The sequence below is a fragment of the Cucurbita pepo genome, chromosome LG15 (genome assembly GCF_002806865.2).
Source record: "Cucurbita pepo subsp. pepo cultivar mu-cu-16 chromosome LG15, ASM280686v2, whole genome shotgun sequence".
NCBI classification, from domain to species: domain Eukaryota; kingdom Viridiplantae; phylum Streptophyta; class Magnoliopsida; order Cucurbitales; family Cucurbitaceae; genus Cucurbita; species Cucurbita pepo.
In genome coordinates, this window is record NC_036652.1 from 4,642,084 (window position 1) to 4,663,060 (window position 20,977).

At 35.2% G+C, this 20,977-nt stretch overlaps 2 protein-coding genes across 4 annotated transcripts; one reads left to right on the forward strand and one right to left on the reverse strand.

Moving 5' to 3' along the window:
* The first annotated feature begins 5,339 nt into the window (after positions 1-5,339).
* Positions 5,340-18,101, forward strand: LOC111811460 (pyruvate kinase isozyme G, chloroplastic-like). Of its 3 annotated transcripts, none has more exons than XM_023698318.1 (13): positions 5,340-5,759; positions 6,112-6,399; positions 6,778-6,943; positions 7,619-7,753; positions 8,262-8,372; positions 8,472-8,560; positions 9,545-9,607; positions 11,424-11,599; positions 12,078-12,180; positions 12,427-12,575; positions 13,285-13,393; positions 13,491-13,583; positions 17,900-18,101. In XM_023698318.1, exons 1-13 carry the CDS (start codon positions 5,541-5,543, stop codon positions 18,020-18,022), a joined length of 1,824 nt encoding a protein of 607 aa, XP_023554086.1. In that variant the 5' UTR covers positions 5,340-5,540; the 3' UTR covers positions 18,023-18,101. The 3 variants fall into 3 exon arrangements, with proteins under 3 accessions (XP_023554086.1, XP_023554087.1, XP_023554088.1); XM_023698319.1 differs by lacking the exon at positions 17,900-18,101 and adding an exon at positions 17,604-17,860; XM_023698320.1 differs by lacking the exon at positions 17,900-18,101 and having other exon boundaries at positions 5,341-5,759; positions 13,491-13,763.
* Positions 13,988-19,494, reverse strand: LOC111811461 (protein NRT1/ PTR FAMILY 7.3-like). Its single transcript, XM_023698321.1, has 5 exons — positions 18,643-19,494; positions 18,383-18,506; positions 15,960-16,177; positions 15,306-15,868; positions 13,988-15,151 (listed from the first exon to the last, which is right to left on the reverse strand). The coding sequence occupies exons 1-5, from the start codon at positions 18,670-18,672 to the stop codon at positions 14,281-14,283; spliced, it is 1,806 nt and encodes a 601-aa protein (XP_023554089.1). The 5' UTR covers positions 18,673-19,494; the 3' UTR covers positions 13,988-14,280.
* Between the last annotated feature and the right edge of the window lie 1,483 nt (positions 19,495-20,977).

Genomic DNA, 20,977 nt, shown 5'->3' on the forward strand with positions numbered 1-20,977 from the left:
AGCATATGTCGCCTAAATCAAGCCAGCAGTTTGAACATATGTTGCTTGACTGTAGGCGACACAATTCCAAAATCGCCTATTCCAAATTGACTTAACTAGCTCAGTGTTGAAGGTGAGTATTGCATAATTGTCAAATTGGCTGTGAAGCAAGATAGTTTGCATCTTAAGTAAGGATATCACGTTTACTTGTATTTATACCATGAGATTGGGTTCACAAAATCCATTTATTTTGATATTAAAGTAAAATGAAACCACAAATAGAGCCAAAACGTGTGGATTCATCGAAGAAAACCGGATTCCATGCGAACAACAGTGGACGCTAAGCCCTCAATTTTCTCCTACTTTATCCTCCGTCTAGAGCACCGGAGGCGTAATTCCCATTCCGTCGCAATATTCCTTCACTGCGCCGCTAATCTCCGACGAAGACTCTCCACCAGACGAAAAAACCACGGCGGCGCATTTTTCCGGCAGTCCATGTAATATCACCCTGCAGCAGTTGTAACTCACCTCGATCTCATTGCTCTTTATCGCCATGTCGATCTCCCCCTGGCATCCTTCCACCGCGTTTAACGCGTCCAAACAGGCCGCCGTGGACCAATCGGCTGAATCAATCGCCTTCGGAAACTTTCTAAGAGCGAAGGCCGATTGAATCAACGATGAAATCGCTAGGGCTAAGAGGAAGAACCCGAAAAACCGAACCGATTTCGACATCTTCAGGTTCGTTCGAGCTTCTTCTCTTATTTTCACCCTTGGATGATTCTCGATTGGACTTTAAGGTCTTCGATTTGCTGTTTATATATGTCTAGTGAGAGAGAAAGAGAGAGATGGAAATCTGGAATTCATTTCGATTTCTGTTTCATTTGTGCACTTCAACGCAGTTTTAATTGAATTCAACAAGCAGATTACGAATCGATTCATTTCGTGCCGATGAATTTGCTTCCTACAAGTTTTAAATGTCTTTCAACTCATTCGGTTCGATTTCAGTTTCGTTTTGGCTGCATTTATTGCGTTTGGAGTTTCACACAAATCACATCCAACACTCTTTCACGATCTCACGCTTAGTTCTTCGGTTGATTGATGATTGATATTGCTTGCCTCTATCCTGACGAAATCTTCCGTATTCTTTAATTTAGTTTTTTCTGTGATGCATTCTTCAATTTAGTTCTCTAACTATTGAATTTATCTATAAACAAATCCTTGGAGTTTTCCATTTCGATGTCTTGTGTTCTTCGTGTTTATCTAAATTGAGTCTATAAGTTGTGCGATCCTAATATGATCGTGTCGACAAAGTGATGAGAGTTTTGTAAATCAAGAAGAACAGGGGACTGATACTTACATTATTACCTAGTTCTGTGATTCAATGGAAGTCTTGGCTGTTTAGAGACAGAATTTGAGATGTGGAACGACTCCTCCATACTTGCTAGACTCAGTTTAGAGTTTAGAGTACCCCAATTTACGGGTAGAAAGTGCGATCATCAGATAAACCGTAGAGAGTAAGTAGGGTAGTACCCCAATTTACGGGTAGAAAGCGCGATCAACGAATAAACCATAGAGAGTAAGTAGGGTAGTACCCCAATTTACGGGAAGAAAGCGCGATCATCGGATAACCCGTAGAGAGTAAGTAGGGTAGTACCCCAATTTACGGGAAGAAAGCGCGATCATCGGATAAACCGTAGAGAGTAAGTAGGGTAGTACCCCAATTTACGGGCAAAAAGCGCGATCATCGAATAAACCGTAGAGAGTAAGTAGGATAGTACCCCAATTTACGGGCAGAAAGCGCGATCATCGGATAAACCGTAGAGAGTAAGTAGGGTAGTACCCCAATTTACGAGCAGAAAGCGCGATCATCGGATAAACCGTAGAGAGTAAGTAGGGTAGTACCCCAATTTACGGGCAGAAAGCGCGATCATCGGATAAACCGTAGAGAGTAACTAGGGTAGTACCCCAATTTACGGGTAGAAAGCGCGAGCATCGGATAAACCGTAGAGAGTAAATAGGTTATATGTACTTGAAGAATCTAATAGGACTAGAAATGATTCAAGTCATGAAATTAGTCAACTCCATGACCCTGAATGAGCACGTAACTTAAGAAACATTGCATAGGAGTAGTTTCAATGAACGACGGCTTGTTGAATATTTTTATACCTATTCTTTGTTATACAAATGGATCATAAGTCGTAGTTCGTTGATGGGAGCGTTTGTACCCTTCGGGCTGCAAGGAGAACCCCTAGATTGAGTCATACCTTTTAAATGATATTTTAATGTTACTTTCTCGAGACTCGAGCCATTTTGTTAACCTTAACTCTTTTAATATAATTTTTTTTTGTTACTAATGTTTGCTATGACTAAAAAATTATCACTCCCTATTAGCCTCGGTTTATGATAGTTCAGGATTCAAAACGTCAAAAAGTTGGGGTTTTTTTTTTAATAAAATTTTGATGGTATTTTTTATTCAACACGAAATATAATTATTTTATTCTCAGATATCTTATTCCGAAATTTATTATTTCAAGGCTCTTAAATTAAACCTTCAATCAAACGATCTCCAACATTGATAGATTGGTTTAATTTGTATATTTTTGAGAAAGACTACCGTTATATTAAACGGTTTTAGGTAATTTTAATCTTTTAGAAAACTAATTATAATTATTTTAGAATTACGTTTTTTTTTTTAATAATCATGTATTAGAAAAAAAAAAAAAACAGAGGGCAAATACGGTAAAAACTACACTTTATCGGATTAGAATATATATATATATATATATATATATTCTAATCTTTCCGTACTAAAAAAATATATATATTTATATTCTCCGGAAAATTTGATCCAAAGATGGAAAAAAAAATGTCAAAGTTAATTAGAAGAGTAATAGTGATTGTTATATAATAAGTCCAAATTACTTTTGAAGATTTGTATATTTTAAAAACTATTTACTATTTCTTGAAGCTCGATCTCTTTTCTCGATGAACCATATAGCCATAGAATCGAAGAAATTACTGCATGACATGAATAACCTTAAATCTCGAGAATGAGAATGTAGGGTTGTTGTTATCTAATTTCTACAAAAAAAAAAAAAAAAAAAAAAAAAAAAAAAAAAAAAAAAAAAAAAAAAAAAAAAAAAANCTAAATTCATTGAATTATTAATGTTTTTTTTTTTTAATTTTAGTTTCAGCTGTCACTGTCAACTGTCAGATTTCTGACAGGATCAGAAATGGCAGGTTATTTTTAACCAGTCACACAGTAAAGTCATCAGAACATAGTTTTGTATATCCACGTACCGTTATTAGATTTGGCCCATAGAATTATCATTTATTTATTTCCTCTCAAATTAATTTCCACGTCAGCTTACATTTAAATTTATGGATGAAAGACTTACATGACTTGAGTTTCCACGTCAGTTTTTTTATTTTATTTTATTTTCTTTTAAATGAGTTTCCACGTCAGCTCACGTTTTAATTTATTGAAAAAAGAGTTATATATGACACATATCACACCTTCCATGTATTTTCAAATAAAGACATTTGAACCTAATTTCATATAACTAGACACGTTCAAACTGTTAGCGTTTTTTTTTCTTCTTCTCTGAGACGAGTTTCATTATTTTTCCGTCAATATTTTGACATGTTCAAATTTATGGATCAAATAATCATATTGTTGGATGATGGATGTCCCACATCGACTAATTTAGAGAATGATCATGATTATACTAAATTCATTGGTGTGAGGCATTTGGGGAAGCCCAAAGCAATGCCACGAGAGCTTATGCTCAAAGTGAACAATATCATACCATTGTGGAGTGTCGTATTTGTCTAACATAATAAGTAAAGACATTAAAACTAAATTTTATTTATTTTTAATAATTATTAAGAGGAAGGTAAAACGTTTACATGCCTTAAATGGATTAGGAATTAGAGCTTTGAAAATTGGGCTATAATTTAAAAAATAATTTAAAGAAATAAAAGACAAAAAATTTAAAAACCTCATTAAAATAACTTCTATAAAATTAGGAAATTGTTATAAATTTAGAAAAATAAAATTACAATTTAACCCTCTATCATTAAATATTTGTTTCTCTTAATAAAATTAATAAAATATAAAAAAAAACAAAAATAAAGTAATTTTTCCAATTAATAAGTTATTTATTTAAGTTTAAAGATGAATTTGATAAAATAAAAAATTTAATTAAATATTAAATAAATAAATGCCAAATGTCTGGTAGAAATTTTGGATGTGAGAGAGAGAGAGAGAATACACATTTCTGGCCGTTGGATGAGTTCTATTGACACGTGGCAACAGTGAAGCCAGATCAGAAAAATATCCCATGGAATCTTCGATTTTAATTTCGAAAGAATCTTCGGAAATGTACGATATGCCAGTCACTAATAAAAAAAGATATTTTTTTATTTGGCGGCACACTCGCTCCTTGGCGCGTACATTCCACGCCGAATATGGACCATTGGTTTTTTCATTTCTAGAAAAATAAATAAATAAATAAATAATTGCAAACTCCCCCTCGTCGCCTTGTGTTGGTTAATTATTTTCATTTAATTTTATTTAAAATTAACTTAACATTATCAAAAATAAAATTATTTTTTCAAATTTTTTTTATAGGAACTTATTCGTTATTATCTATTTGATTATCATATTTTTTTCCTCTAATTTATATACATTATATTTAAATAATTTTAAGCGAAAACTATCCATAAATAATTTTAACTATATGGTTTAAATTATTATTATAATAATTAATTGAATGTTTTAATCGATACTCTAAAATTTTTAAGTTAAAAATATGTTTTATGATTCTTTTAATTAATTGAATTATACACGTACATTAGTATTAATATAATATTTATTAACGTAGCTACATGTACTATTACAAAAATGAGTAAATAATTCATTAAAATTACTCTCTCGAATATTTCATAATTTGTATGGTTTTTAATTTTTAATTTTGAAAATTATTTTTTTTTCTCACAAATTTTTAACAATAATCTTAATTTTTAGTCATTCCCAAAAATGAAAAAAAAAATATAATTATATTAAAAAGGGTTTAATATATAATAATATTATAAATTTAATTAAATTATATGTATAATATAATATATATTGAAAATAAAATTAGATAATTTTTTATAAATAGAATAGGTTTATAAATTAATTAATAATACGACTAGTTTATAAATATATTTTGAATTATTATTTAAAATAAGATAAAAAAAAAAAAAAAAAAAAAAAAANAAGGGAAGAGTATAAAATATGAAAGAATTGAGGGAAAAGAGATACAGAGAAAGACCCCTAACTGTCCTCAAAACCTCTGGCCTTCTTGTCTTTGTATAACAAGACTCCACCGCCCACCGCCCACCGCCCACCGCCCACCGCCGCCGTACTCGCTGGCCGGCGGAAGTGAGACCACCACCGTTTCGCTTCTTCCACTGCATTTGTAGCTGGAGATTATCCTTCTCTTCAGGATTCTCGAACTTCTCCGGGCAAATACTCTCTCTCTCTCTGCCATTCGTTCTGTTAGAGGTTTCTTTCAATGGCTACGTTTTATCTCTCTACGGGAGTGCCGCTACTGAAATCTGATTCTACCAGAGTTGCTGACCGCCTTGCATCGTGTAGAAACGTTTCTGATGCGTTTGGTATTGAAGCGAAGAGTGGAAGGATGTATGTGCAATCGAAACAAATCGCTTTGATTAGATGCTCGAGAATAGCCGAGAAGCAGGATGTTGCGTCGTATAAAGGCTCTCTGGACACTGTGAGTTTAATTTCTTTATGTTCTGTTCTGTTTGTTTTTTCTGATGCTTATTTGAGGCTTGTTTTTGGCTGATGTTGATACTTTTCTCTGTTTTGTTCTGGAGATTTACTGGCTCTTGTACATGCATCGAGTTTTATGGATATTATGAGATTGATGTGTTTTCCTCAGTTTCATTTCGTGAAATATTTTTGGACTGCGCTGGAAAAATAAATGAATCTTAGATTCTGGAGTCTGATGCTGTTTATTCTCATATTTCTTTTTTCCAGTAAAACTTAAATGTGATGTTGTGTTCTTTCTTATTGTGATGTTTGATGCATCACGGTTCTAAGAGTGAGATTTTTATTTGGTTCAGGATCAGGACATTTCGAACTCTACCTTTGATCATCAATCTAATGGATTCCCTCTTAGTAGGATGAAGTTAACCACGAAATCTAGAAGGAAAACTAAGATAGTCTGCACCATTGGTCCTTCCACAAGTTCACGTGAAATGATATGGAAATTGGCAGAGATGGGTATGAATGTGGCACGTTTAAACATGTCCCACGGTGATCATTCTACCCACCAGAAAACCATTGATTTGGTCAAGGAATATAACGCACAATTTAAAGACAAAGTTATAGCCATTATGCTTGACACAAAGGTATGTTTTCTAACTTCTATATGTTTATTGAACGCTGGATTATAACTAGTACAGACGGGACCGATGTTAAAACTTCATATTGGTTTTAAACTCTTAACCATACGATATTTGAATTAAATGGTTGTGCAAGTTTCTTGAACTTGCTATTCATACGTGCGCTCTCATTTATTAGTGAGATTTCTTTGTTGAAGTTTAATCTCAAACTTGATCTTTTATAGAAATGATGATCACCATTGTTGAATCCATTTGCGCACTGGTACAAAAGATTTAGTTGTATCTCAATCTTCAGTTTATGTCTCTCTATTCTACCTTTTGAATTAATGATCTATGCTCTTGGTATTGTAATTACTGCATCATACTAATATTTGTTTCATTCAGGGCCCTGAGGTTCGAAGTGGAGATGTACCTAAACCAATCTTGCTCAAAGATGGACAAGAATTTAACTTCACAATCAAAAGAGGAGTCAGCACAGAAGACACTGTTAGTGTTAACTATGACGACTTTATAAATGATGTAGAAGTTGGCGATAGTGTGCTTGTTGATGGTGAGTATATTTCTCCTGTTTGTTTCACATTGGTGCTGACAATGTATGATACAACCTTTCTCAATCAGTGACTTGTTTTATGTTATTGTTAGCTCATGTAGCGTAGATTAATTCTTGAATAAGATTCTTGGAGACAATTTTTATTAATACTGAGCCTCAATACAGCCAATGGTCTAATTTATATAGGCTATTAGGCAGCTTATTAAACACAACAGTAAATGAATACTAAACTTACAGTAACGCAACTTACGAACAGTGGCAAAACTCTTAAAACAGAGTTTAATCTTCCTAAATTAACTTTTAAAAGACAACAGGGCCGAAGGTATTAAAGATCTCGACATCTTTTATTCATGCAGTTTTCTGCTTATCAAATGCATAAACCAATTTAGACCTTTACTTTTGAATAGACGAATAAAATCTTCATTCTCTGTACAATTTAATGTGCCATTCAATTGCATTGAAAGTTGATATATGAGGCTCCAAGATTAGATGAGGGCATGCACTTGTGCATCCTCAAACGGATATGCTTAAATATCTTGAAGTTTTGATCAAATGTTATATATGGTTGACTAGTTGAAATAAAGTCTAGTTATTTATGGTTTTTAGCTGATGAGTTATAAAATTACAGTTGCCTATTCTAGTGTCTCAAAACTAAATTTCTTTTTCATACTCTAGGTGGAATGATCTCATTGACTGTTAAGTCGAAGACAAATGATTTGGTTAATTGTGTAGTCATTGATGGCGGCGAACTCAAATCAAGGCGCCATTTGAATGTTCGTGGAAAAAGTGCGACATTGCCTTCTATAACAGGTATGTTCAGTATTTAACATCAATGTTGCATTTATAGAATTTAGGTTAAATTGCAATTCTAGTCTTTTTACTTAGACACCTTTAATGCCTGTATTCCTTTATTTTCATTTTAGTCTTCATACTTTTATAAACATATCAGCTTTAGTCCCTAACATTATTATCTTGTTAAAGAGTTACATAGATTGGCATGTTACAGTGTAGTTGTAGTGATAACTTGGTATGTTGTATGGTTGTGTATGCACAAAAAGTGGACGTGGCAACATCTCAGTATTCACGTGATGCTATATCAGCATTTTGTTAATATTTAAATGGATATTGACTCGAGGGACTGAATTGGTACGTCCATAGAACATGTACCAAAATGCAACAAATAAAAGGATAGATACCAAAATGTTAAAAGTGGTAAAGTACGAGGACCATATGTATAATATAGCCTAGAATTTAGTATCATCTATACACATTTATATGTATTGTCAACTTTTAATCTTTGAAATCTTTCGTGGTGCAGACAAGGACTGGGATGATATAAAGTTTGGGGTGGATAATCAGGTTGATTTTTATGCTGTTTCTTTTGTAAAGGATGCTAGAGTGGTCCATGAGCTGAAAGACTATCTGAAAAGTACATATTTGTATATATTAATGTTCATTGCCTATTCCCATTTGAGGACATCTATGCTTCATCTCATGCTCATAAGAAATAAATGTATATTTTTTGCAGGCTGTAATGCAGATATTCATGTGATTGTAAAAATTGAAAGTGCAGACTCAATACCTAATCTTCATTCAATACTTTCAGCATCAGATGGGGTTAGCTTTCTACTTCCTTGGTTCAATAATTCTAATAAAATATTTCAATATACATCACCATTAGAACACCAATGAGATTTCGTGTGGGTTATAATTGATTGGTGGCTATCACCATATTGTTTACAAACACCATCTCATAGTAAATGAACCAAAGTTCATTTTAATTTTTTGTTTATCATGAACATTTTCGACTATGTGACTGTGAAATTGATAAAATTGTTTAAATGACCAAAAATATTTTATCAAATGTTAATACGCTATTAAAAGGAAAGAAATGGATGATGGTCAACCTGTGGCACACCACCAACAATGTTTTTAAAGGCTATAAGTGGCGTCAAAGCTTTCTCTTAGTAGATTAAGTCGAGACATTACCTTGAGCAATATGAGAAACAAGGCTTAATTTAAATAGAAATCATATAATTTAAAGGCTTGTCTAGGAACTATTTTCCTAAGCGTGCTTTCATGAATGGTTTCCTTTTTAGATTAATCAAAGTTACTATTCCCTATGGTTTTGATGAAATTTTCTGTTTCTTATTTTTTTTTTAAAAAAAAAAAAAAAAAAAGGAAAGAACAAAGAAAAAATAACACTGAAGATATTAAAAAGAAAAGGACTCACGACGCACTCCCACAATGAAAATGAGCGGAGCTTTCTTTTTGGAAAGGATCAGGTCTACTGAAAACGATGAAACATGGATTGACATTTTTATTAACTTAGACTACTTAAGAGTGTTATATGTGACTATGTTTACATACACTATAGAATTGTAATTGTATTACTCTTGCCAACTATTTTCAAGTGATATAGATTTGAACTTATGCATGATGATTTCTGGCTACAAGTTAGGCTTTCTATTACATTCTCAAGGAACATTTATCTATTCATATATGTTAATATGTTCTTGGCTTGCTTTTGTTTCGCATGTTACTGTTCACGCTCATCGTCGGGTTCTGAGTTGAAACTAATTAGTTTATTTGACTTTTTAGGCAATGGTAGCTCGTGGAGACCTTGGGGCTGAACTTCCAATCGAGGAAGTTCCTTTATTGCAGGTAAAACTCTATGGTTACTAGTACTCTATCAACCATCACCCTTCCATTTTGCAACATTAGTTCCAGTTCCAGATTAACCTTTTTGGTTACATGATTTGTGTCTCGACATAGAAAAGACTAGAATTGGCATTGATCATAAATCAATTATAATTTTACAGAATTTTGAAAAGAATACACCAGTTAGAAGCCAAAGCTAGCTTCCAAACATCCTTGAGATCTTTTGCATTATAGCTTCTAAGTCTAATTTCTCTCTGCCCCATCTCACAAAAACACCTGTCATGTGTAAATAACTGAAATGGAAATAGTTAACTGTGTTTCACGAAACTTGAATGCATGTCACCAGCGATGCTGGAGAGATTTCGAAGCCACTGGGTCGCTAATACAATGTATGAATTTTTATGTAGATAGTACTGGTAGGCTCGGACACATTTGGTTGGTTTTTTTCAAAAGGAGAAACCAACAGAATATAATAGGTTTATTTATAACTGCCAAACCAAACTAATGGCAGTTTCGGTCAGTTGTGTGGTTTTTTCAATTTTTTGGTTTTCACTTCCACCCCCAAACCTAGCAGCTTAATCCAAACATGACAGATAAATTGGGGGGGGGGGGGGGGGGGGNGCCTTTAATTAGAAGTAGAAGGGCTCCGTTTACCCCACAAGAATTGGGCACAAAACGCGGAGGTAGAAAGTAGAAAGTGAGCCTTTTTTTGTGTATACGCAATTTGAGTTCCAATTAGTTCATGGACTGCCTCCTCAACCCTGGCGAGTATGAGAGCTTGGAAAGAGAGAATGACGAATGAGAAATACAGCTGATTACGACCCATTTATTGACGAATTTTTCTTTGAAAGAGAGATAAAAAGAAAATTCTTATGACAACTAACGAATTGATGGAACGAGCAAAAAATGAACCCAAGAGTGTTTTGAACTATTTTTAAAATATAGGAGTAAATTTCGTAAATTTTGGAAATACTTGTTTGTAGCTTATGTATCCTTCCTTTATATTTATTTAAACTTTTTGAGGAGAGAAATTGCATCGTCTTGTAGTCCGATGGAAATTGCAATTTTTGAGTAAGTTTATGTAATTTCTAGAGGGTTGGAATTGGACAATAGTCTTAAAAGTTTTTCATGGAAACCAAGAGGATTTCGTAGGAAAGGATAATTGTTTTGTGCACCAACGAAGGAAGGATGAGGCTCTTATAATGCACCTCATTGGAGAATTTAGCGAAATAGTCATATCTTCATCGATGAAGTGCATCCTTTTGATATTTTCTTAGATCATGTTATTTTCAGTACGATATCTTGGTGTAAATTGCCTATTTCTTCTTACAGCTTTGACTCTCTTTTGTCCAATTGGAGATGTCTTTTTTAACTCACTTGGATTGGGATTTATTTTCCTTCTGGTGTAATTTCATTCATCAATGAAGTTGTTTATAAAAAAATGTGTCAACAAAACCTTGAATTCACTGCTTGATTCCAAAGTTTAAGATTGTTGGTTTTCATGAAGTGCAATGACTTCTACTTTTTAAATGTTAATACACGAAGATAGGAATTCATCTATTTCCAAATTGTTTAAGTTTCTTTGAAAAGGTATTAGTTCGGAATTAAATAAATTGGTGCTAGAGATATGACACTGAGCATTTGATACTCCAAGGAAATAAAGAATCGTCATTTAATTTTTTCAGTAAGAAACGAAGCTTCCATTTGTTACCGAAACTAAAAGTAATGTAGGCAAGGACTGTAAAGTTAATAGGATAACAGGACTAACATTCTATCATATTACATCATATAATGGTACTTCACATTGCTTGTCTGTCAGGAAACTATTATCAAAAGGTGTCAGAGCATGCAGAAACCAGTTATTGTAGCAACAAACATGCTGGAAAGCATGATTGATCATCCCACACCAACTAGAGCTGAGGTTTCTGATATTTCTATTGCAGTACGAGAAGGTGCTGATGCAATCATGCTTTCAGGAGAAACTGCTCATGGAAAGTATGTATCTTAGTCCATTATCTGGGCGGGGTTTTTTTTTTGGCAGTATTTTTGTACATGATTTGAATGAACTCAAAACTAACTTTATTCTGTTGGGACCTATTGGTGGGGAACAAGGTGCTTTGATCTTTCAACAACGTATAAGGATGTTTTTGTTTCTTTTCTTGTTGTAAATGCGTTTTGCAAATATTGAAATATGCCATATCCCGTTTGCATTATTATGCTTATGTTCGTTTTTCTTATTTGATTGGAGTTGATGAAAAATTTCTGTCATTCTTGATGTCGCATCATCATACCAGCTTTTTATGTCTACTAGTTTTGCAATTGAGCTTCAAGTTATTGACTTATTGCTAAACATTGAAGAAGTTGAGGCTGTTTTCTGTTTGTTGATGCCATAAAAATTACCTCCTCTTTTTCCCTTATTGTCTTCATTTTTATATTAAATTGATCTTTTGATTCATAATGGCAAAAATATTAGGTATCCATTGAAGGCTGTGAACGTGATGCACACCGTGGCTTTGAGGATGGAATCTACTCTTCCAGTTAATTCTACTACTCCAAATCCATTGAGTGTCCACAAGGTTTGTATTATTATCAGTAAAATATAAGTTGTCTTATATATGTTTTTTTGCCCTCTCTTTTTTTTCCGTATTTATGTTTTCTTAGTCAGCATATGTTCCTTCTATGATGTTGTTGGGACATGGGATGAAGGCAATTGTTCTGCCTAAATGGGTTTAAAATCTTCTCATAACACCTAATTTGAATCTAGATCATAATAACTTATCTATTTTTTCACAAAATCTGATGTGTTCGTCATATTCTGACAGAGACATATGGGAGACATGCTTGCTTTCCATACCACCACTATGGCCAACACCCTTAAGACTCCTATCATCGTTTTCACAAGAACTGGCTCCATGGCTATCCTCTTGAGTCATTACAGGCCCTGCTCTACTATCTTTGCCTTCACTGACGAGTAAGTTCGGAAGTAGTGTTATATATTGCAATTTCCTTGAATGTCATGTTTGATCATGATATTTACTTCACTTCAATTTATGCAGTTTATTGATTCAGGTCAACTTTATATATGTGACGACAAGTATGAATTGTTTGTGTTGAAAATGTAGAGTTTGCTATTGATTTATATGTGAACTTTTTCTTGTAATTATGATTTGTGGCATATTTTTGCCAATTGGGAGGCCTTTCTGTACTCCTTTGGCTTTGTGGGATACCTCGTTCCCCATCTTTTGTGCATGCTTCTTGGATCAATATATCTTCAGTTTGTTATATATATATATATATATATATATAAAGAATAAATATTAGTTGTAGTTGAATAGTAGCTTTCTGGATCCAGGATAGATATCGTCTATGCATCTGTAACTCCAGATAGGGATAAAACAATGCAAGGTGCATGACTTACCGCCCGGTCTAAATCTTAGATTGCCCTTGAAAATGGCTAGTTATTTAACATGCCATTTATGTGAAGTTCCAGATCTATCTTTCTCTTAATGGGTTATAGTTCACACTTGGATTTGCTGATTGGAGGGCGAAGCATTTGTGTATTTTCTGTCTCCATTTAACTGTATTTTTAATTTTTTTGACGACTTGAAGAATATCTAGGTTCATTTGATTTTTATCCAATCATTTCTTTAAACGGGAAACTAAATTATGGCCTGATCCAGCGATAGGATCAAACAAAGGCTGGTGCTTTATCATGGGGTCATGCCCATTTACATGCAGTTTTCAAGTGATGCAGAAGAGACGTTCTCCAGAGCACTCGAGTTATTGGTGGTTAGTTTTCTTATTGTGTTACTTTTCTGTCTTTATTTCCTTGTGTTTTCGTTTATAGATCCTCAAGGATATAGTTTTAAATTTCCCACGTTTGCAGGATAAGGGTCACGTGGTAGATGGAGACCACGTTACGCTTGTACAAAGTGGAGCTCAACCAATTTGGCGGAAAGAATCTATTCACCACATTCAAGTACGTAGGATCCTAGGTTGATTTTTCTGGTAAAAAGAGGCTTTTTTGTTTTGTTCTTTCTTTTTGGAGATTATTATGCTTATAAGTGATACTTTTGCAACATCGACTTGATTGATCTATTTATTAGACATTTCTTGTGATTGATAATATCTGGTGATTAGAGCACCGTCTGTTTATATATTTCCCATGCCATGTTTATTAATCAAAGGCCACACTAGTCCATGGGCATTGAATTGTTACTAGGTAGACATGCGACAAGATACAAAAACCCGCTCCCGTCGTACCAATTTCAAAAGACAGGTTAGTGAGTAATTCATTTCCATGCACAACTTGGTAGATAGAACAAAGATGGCTCAGTGATTGTGCATACTAGCTTTCCCATATAGAAAATGAAAAACAAAAGGGGAAAAGAAAAAGGAAGTCAAAGGCCTTTAATGAATAAAGCGAAGAAATTTACAAGGTGGGAACATGAAGGTCTTGCACAAGAAATCTGCCTGATCATTACACGCCACCCTTGCTCTTACAGTAACATGGCTTGAAATTATTTGGTTAGATGTCGTAAAACGAGGAAAGAATTGGGTACAAAGAGTTGAGCCAAGAATAGCTTTCCGACTCTTCAGGCCCCATTCCTTTTATTCTTACACAAACTGATAAAATATGCATCCAAGAAGCTTGCTTTTGTGTATATTTCTGTAAATCAGACCTTGATGAGCTCCTGATCTTCATTTTCTTCACACTTGCCCTCCAATTTGATAGATTTGTACCATTTAGCACAGAGAATGTACACCCCAAAATCAATTACTGTCAATCCAGCTAAGAGGAAGTAAAATCTATCTAGATGACCTCTGTTCAGGTTTCCTGGAATCCATCCTGGCATGTGATCCTCTGTTGATATTTTCATAACCATAGTGACCAGAAGACTACTGACATAATTCCCCAAAGAGATTGATGTCATACAAAGTGCACTACCAAAGCTTTTTAATCCGTCTGGGGTTTGTGCATTGAAGAACTCCAATTGTCCCACGTACATGAAGACCTCGGAAGCTCCTATTAATGCATACTGTGGAACCTGCCAAAAGATGCTTAAGGAGCTTGAGCCTTCACAATGTGCGCAGTCGCCTTTGGCATACTTTAGCCTATAACACTCTACAATTCCTGCTGAAACCATTGCCATCACTGCTATGATGAGACCAATTCCCATTCTCTGAAGCTCTGTAATCCCTTTAGAATCTGATTTTTTGAGTTTTCCTGCAAGTGGGTCTAGGACTCGTCGGTAAAGGAAGATGAAAAATGCCACACTAAGAATGTCGAAGCTCGACATGCTTGCAGGTGGGATATGGAAGTTTGAAACAACAGTGTTCATGGCTGCGCCTTGCTCGACAAAGAGGGAAGCCATTTGAGTGAAGACCACGGAGTAGATTATGGTGCAGAGCCAGATAGGAAGTAGTCTTAAAATGCACTTGACCTCTTCCACTTGTGTGATGGGACACAGGCGCCATGGATTGTCAATGCCTCGTTCTTGGTTATCCAGATCTCTTGATGAGATATAGGCTGCCCTATCCAGAAACCTACAATATATAGAAGAACAAGCTTGACTGAGATGCAGACTATGATCTTTTTGTTGTGTTTTTAAATAAAAAAAATTCTATGAGCGTGAATGAAGTTCGCGAGAGAGACACAGACTTGTTTAAAGAAATGGAACTGAAATGTAAATGTCCTTACTTGAATCCATGGGTGTGAAGTATCTTTCTACCACGGTTCACTGAACAGTCCTTGGCATCAACATTGTAGAGTTCATCTTCACTTGGTGTCATCTTGACCGTTGATTTCTTAGCTGCAGCAACAATGACTTGGCAGAATCTTGAAAGAGGGTTACCACTTGGTTTGAAGTGCCTGTACCTTGGAGTTCCACAAAGAAACAAAACCAAGGCTGCAAAAGCTGAGCCAGTTGACACCCAGAAGCCCAGAGCCCACAGTCCTCCATCTTCAAAGTACCCTAAAATGGTGTTTGAGAAGAGAGAGCCTAAGTTAAGCGCCAAGTAAAAGTAGCTAAAGAAGGCCACTTTTGAGTGCCCCTCTGTGGAGTCCTCTTCATCAAATTGGTCTGCTCCAAATGTGGCAATATTTGGTTGATATCCCCCGTTTCCCAGAGCAATAAGGTAAATGGAGAGGTAAAACAATGCATTCCCCAATTTTGAATTTGACTCGCATGGAGTGTCCTCATTCCCACAGCCTTTTGGTTTGATAAGGAAGAGCTGTGATGTTATGGAAAGTGAAGCCAGGCCCTGCAATAAAGAAAGGTGAGGAAACAGTTAAAGAGAGAGGTTTCTGTTAGTAGCAGGTAAATCTATAAGGGTTTTAGCGTACTGTACTTACAATGACAAAGATGATCTGAAAAACGGCGCAAGTTTTGTACCTTCCCCAGTATGAATCACTGAGGAAAGCCCCTACAAGAGAGAAGATATAGACTGTCCCGGTCCATTTGCTCACACTGTTGGCTGCATCGGCATTGTTTTGCTGCATAACCCTTGTCAGGAACAGCACCAGGTTCACACCAACTCCAAAGAACGCAAGAGTAGCAAGTCCTTGATTCACTGTATTATTGTGAGAAGCAGCAAGTCAGGGTTGAACCAAATATGATGTTAGTTAGGTTCGTTCTTCATTTTATGGTGAATTCATGATAAATTTCTCGGTATAAGTCTGATTTCCCTAATGGTTGGCTTTTCCCATCACATTGTTGTCTACTATAGAGCTGAAAGTGCTTTGAGAAGTGAAAAGGCCAGTTATTTTCTTAGTTATCTATGAGGACTAGGATTCAAAATTTTTAAGGTGAGTGGTAGTATTATGTGAATCTCAAGTGGACTCTCTCTACAAATCATAGATAGTCATGGCCTGGTGTGTGCATGATAGGAAGGGAAGCTTGTTACACTCCTCTCTCCCTCCAATAAGACCAATAAAAATGGTATATGCGGACAGTAAAAGAGCAAGTCCATCGTGAATTTCACTATTAGATGGCTTTTAGACCCTTGCTTTACTTGAAGGAAAAGGTCTTTCCTCTTTGGTAAGTTCCACCAAAAGGAGTCGTGTCTGTTCCCATTACATTAACATCCAGCTTGCGAGACATTTTCCTTGGTTGATAATGGAGGAATGTTAAGCAACATGCAATAAATTTGCTTCCTTTCCATTACTTGTAGAAGAATATTTGTGATGTCAGAGTTTCTTATGAGCTTTAAATTCAAACAAAGTTATGGATGGATGCTATTCTAGTACTCTACCTTCAGTTTTCTGCTATAACCTCTAATGGCTTCTCTGAAAAAAATTCTCTACAACTTAGTATTATGATATACTTTCAAGTCCTTTTCTGTAGATTTTTAAAAAGCGATTGGTAAAGAGGCAGAAAAAAAGAAAGGGGAAGTAGAAGAAAAATTAAATGTAGAGATGTGGAGCTGAGGGCCATCAACTTATTAGCCTACTTAAATTATTGTGTGATTCTTCTAGGTAATTGAAACAACGCGTGGAATATCCACGTCATGCCATGTCCAAATAGTTAATTACGTGTCTGACACGTCTCTGCTTGATGTATGCATTAATCATGGTCTCTCTTTCTCTCTCTCTCTCTTTGGCAGACTGGGAGGAAAAAAATAAAAAATTTAGAGGTGTGGAGTTCTGGGTCATCAACTGAGACTAATTAAATTTCACGTGTAATTCTTCTTGGTAATTGAAACGACACGTGGAAAATCCACGTCATGCCATGTCAAAATAGTTGATTACGTGTCTGACACTTCTATGGTTGATGCATGCATTTACCCCATCTCTCTCAGTAAATACCCCATCTCTCCCTCTGTAAAAGTGAATGGTGACGATTGATAGGTAAGAAATACATCTCCGTATGAGATTTTTTTTTGGAAAGTCCAGATCAAACCCATGAAAGTTTATCCTCAAAATAGACTATATCATATTATTGTAGAGATTTGTAGAGATTTGTGACTCCTATCAGTAATATACCGTCTTTTTTCTCAGCTATTAAGGTTATTCTTCCGGAACTCGCTCATTTGTCGTCCATCTCCCATGGAGTCAATGAGGCAAGAAAAGCACAGTTCTTAAGAAAACTCTCTCTCTTGTCGTCCAGCTCCCATGGAGTCAATGGGGCAAGAAAGCACAGTCCTTAAGAAATCTCCCTCTCTTGTCGTCCAGCTCCCATGGAGTGAATGCGACAATAAATCATAGTTCTTGATAAATCTCTCTCATCATTTTTGGTTTCTTGCCCCCTCTCTTCTCTCTCTAAGCTAATGTCAATTTGGGCTGGCTTGAATTAGGTGGAGGAGAGAGTAGCATGCAAGGAGGCTCCAACACTTGGCTCGTTGTGTGGTGACAAATGTAAGGCAATAAACCCATCCTTATTATATCTCTCATTTTCTGTTCTTTTCTGTATTTATTAAATCAGTGAGAAGCTGTTTCACATCTCTAGTATGAACCTCCACTTATCTTTTCCAAATCCAAACAAAACATTAACAACTATTTCTCTTTCCCTCTTAACACCCCACCAAAACTTCTCGATTTTTCTGAAACCACTTCCTACATATCACTATAAGCTCTGCACTTTCTGCTTTCTTCCTCTTCTTCTCTCTCTCACCCATAAGCTAATGAAGAAAACAAGTAGGAGATAGACTCTTGGTTTAAGTGCTCAATGTTGAAAATTTACTAATAGAAGCTTATAGAGAAATAAGTTGATTTATGGGTCATTTTGGGTGTGTAAGAGAGAGAGAGAGAGAGAGAGAGAGATGGTAATATGGTCTTACAGAGTATGATGATCCCAGCAACCCATCCACCAGATTTTGATTTGATTGCAGGTTGGCCATGCCAATCAACGGTCCCATCAAGAGTACAAACATCCCTCTCTTTTGTCTCACCATCCTTCAAATTCTGTACACCCATAAAACAAAATTCACTGTGAAATGTGCTTCTTCTTCTTCATATTCAAAACTCTAAACACAGAGAGAGAGAGAGAGAGAGAGAGACAGAGCAAAGAAAAGAAAAGTTGGTTTCATTTGATACTGACCTCACTGCAAATCATCCCCAAGCAAGCCATTGATGAATGATGTTTGATGGAAGTAAGTATAGGAAGAGAGCAAAGCAGAGGGGGAAGTTTGTGAAGTAATCTAATGCTGACGAGAAAAGACACAAAGTCTTGAGACTCTAAACAAAATAGGAAGTGTGTATAAATAGACAAGGGAAGAATGGGTTGAACGGTAGAGATTTAGAGAGAGACAATTGTGGGGTCATCCAAATGTCCAAAAACACTTTATTTTTTTCCTCTTCTTTTTCACAGTATTGATCACTCCCTTTGAGATGCAGTGAACTTTGATTAATCTATTCTTTTGGCCTCCTAAGGATTCCAAACAACAAACATTATAGGGATTTTGTTTTTAAATGTTTTATGCTTGATAGAAAGAGATCTGACATAGATTCTTTTGATCAGTATTGTTTTTAATTAATGTTACCCTTTGTACCATTCACTATGCATCACTTAGTGCCCATATATTTTTTGACATTGACAGCATAGAAACTAAGTGATTATTGTTTGATTGGGCTGTAGGCATTAGTTGTAATGTTTTTTAACTTCTTTCTGTAAATATCTCGTAGTTGTGACTAATTACTTGGATTAGATGATCATGTCTCAAAATGTAGTTAGGTTAGATAATCATAGCTCTCTCATAAGCTTGAAGCTTGTAAATTGGCTGGAGAGAGAACACATGGTATTCAGACTTGAAGCTTGTAAATTGGCTGGAGAGAGAACACATGGTATTCAGACATTGTGTAGGATGAAACTTGAGATTGCTGTGTTGGGATTTACTAGTTTCTTCAAAGGATATCCTTTGCAATCAAAGATTGGATACACCCTTTAATAAGATATAGGGAATGTGAAACTTTATTATATTCCTATACAAGATCCATCTTGAGCTTCTCCATAGTAGATATTGTTCGTTTTGGTACATTACGTATCGATTTTAGTTTTACGATTTTTAAAACACTTGTACTAGGGAGAGGTTTCCACCCCCTTGTAAGAAATGTTTCGTTTCCCTCTCCAACCGATGTGTGATCTCACAATCTACCCCTTTTGGGGACTCAACGAGCACTTAGCCTGGTGTCTCTCTCTGATACTATTTGTAACCGTCCAAGTCCATTGCTAGCAGATATTGTCTGCTTTGACTCGTTACGTATCACCGTTAGCCTTATGATTTTTAGATTTCCACACCCTTCTAAGAAACGTTTAGTTTCCCTCTCCAACTGATGTATGATCTCACAATCAACCCTTCTTGAGGGCCACCAACGAGCACACCACCTGATATCTGGCTCTAATACCATAGCCCAAGCCCACCGCTAGAAAATATTGTCTGCTTTGGCTCGTTACGTATCGCGTCAGCCTCGCGACTTTTAAAACACGTCTACTAGGGAGATATTTCCACACTTTATAAGGAATGTTTCGTTCTCCTATCCAACCGATGTATCTCACAAATATGAATGATTTGATGAAAATGTGATACTAACTGTTGGAAGAATAAATTCAAATTAAGTGTCCAAATTTATCATTCGAGGTTATTAAAACAAATGGATTGATATGGTAGTGCGATTCACAAAATTTTGGAAGAATAATTAGTTCCATTATTATTAAAAGAGTATTACACACGAGTTACATGTGAATATTATTGTATCTATTTGCGTTAACCGGTCAAAGTATACCTTCGAATTTAAGGTCCGAGATTTTAATCTTCCCCCGGTATGTATATAGTTTGACTAATATATATTAAGTAATTGATGGGATCCTTTTACAGTGTTATTAAAGGTTATAAACCGAGTATATTTTGTTTCATGTTGGTGTGTACAATGTTTGATTGTTGTTTTGGATATGCATCATTTTGATGTGAAGGGAGTTATGAGCCAATTTAGAAGTTGCTTTCACGTTAAGCCCCATGTTTTTGGCAATAATTTATGCCAAATTTTATCCCAAAAAGGAAATAAAAACTTAAAAGTTTGCATTTACTCATTTGAGCTGATTACGTCAAATTTCTGTCTCTCATGCTTATATAGATGCAGCTAGAACATATTTTCTATTGTACATCGATTAATTTGTGCCCTCAAATTTCTTTCGTATGAACACGTTTGTGCCGTCTTCATCTAGTATTACATAAATTGAAAACATATATGTATATCAATTCTCGATAAAGATCTCAAACCTTTAATATAGGAATGAATATATGTCGATTATATTTCAAACCGTGCAAGATAGCGTTGGTCAGTTGTTGCTTGTCTCACGACTTTCTAACTTCATGGAAACCCAACAATAAGTTGAAGCGAAAACGATATGTTCTTAGTTTAGTTGTTAGGTGAATAAC

Coding starts and splice junctions, on each gene's coding strand:
- LOC111811460 (XM_023698318.1), top strand. CDS start 5,541: ATGGCTACGTTTTATCTCTCTACGGGAGTGCCGCTACTGAAATCTGAT. Junction 12,181..12,426: donor ATCCATTGAGTGTCCACAAG/GTTTGTATTATT, acceptor ATATTCTGACAG/AGACATATGGGAGACATGCT. Junction 12,576..13,284: donor ATCTTTGCCTTCACTGACGA/GTAAGTTCGGAA, acceptor GGCCTGATCCAG/CGATAGGATCAAACAAAGGC.
- LOC111811461 (XM_023698321.1), bottom strand. CDS start 18,672: ATGGCTTGCTTGGGGATGATTTGCAGTGAG. Junction 16,178..18,382: donor TGCTGGGATCATCATACTCT/GTAAGACCATAT, acceptor ACAATAATACAG/TGAATCAAGGACTTGCTACT. Junction 15,152..15,305: donor CTTCACACCCATGGATTCAA/GTAAGGACATTT, acceptor TATATATTGTAG/GTTTCTGGATAGGGCAGCCT.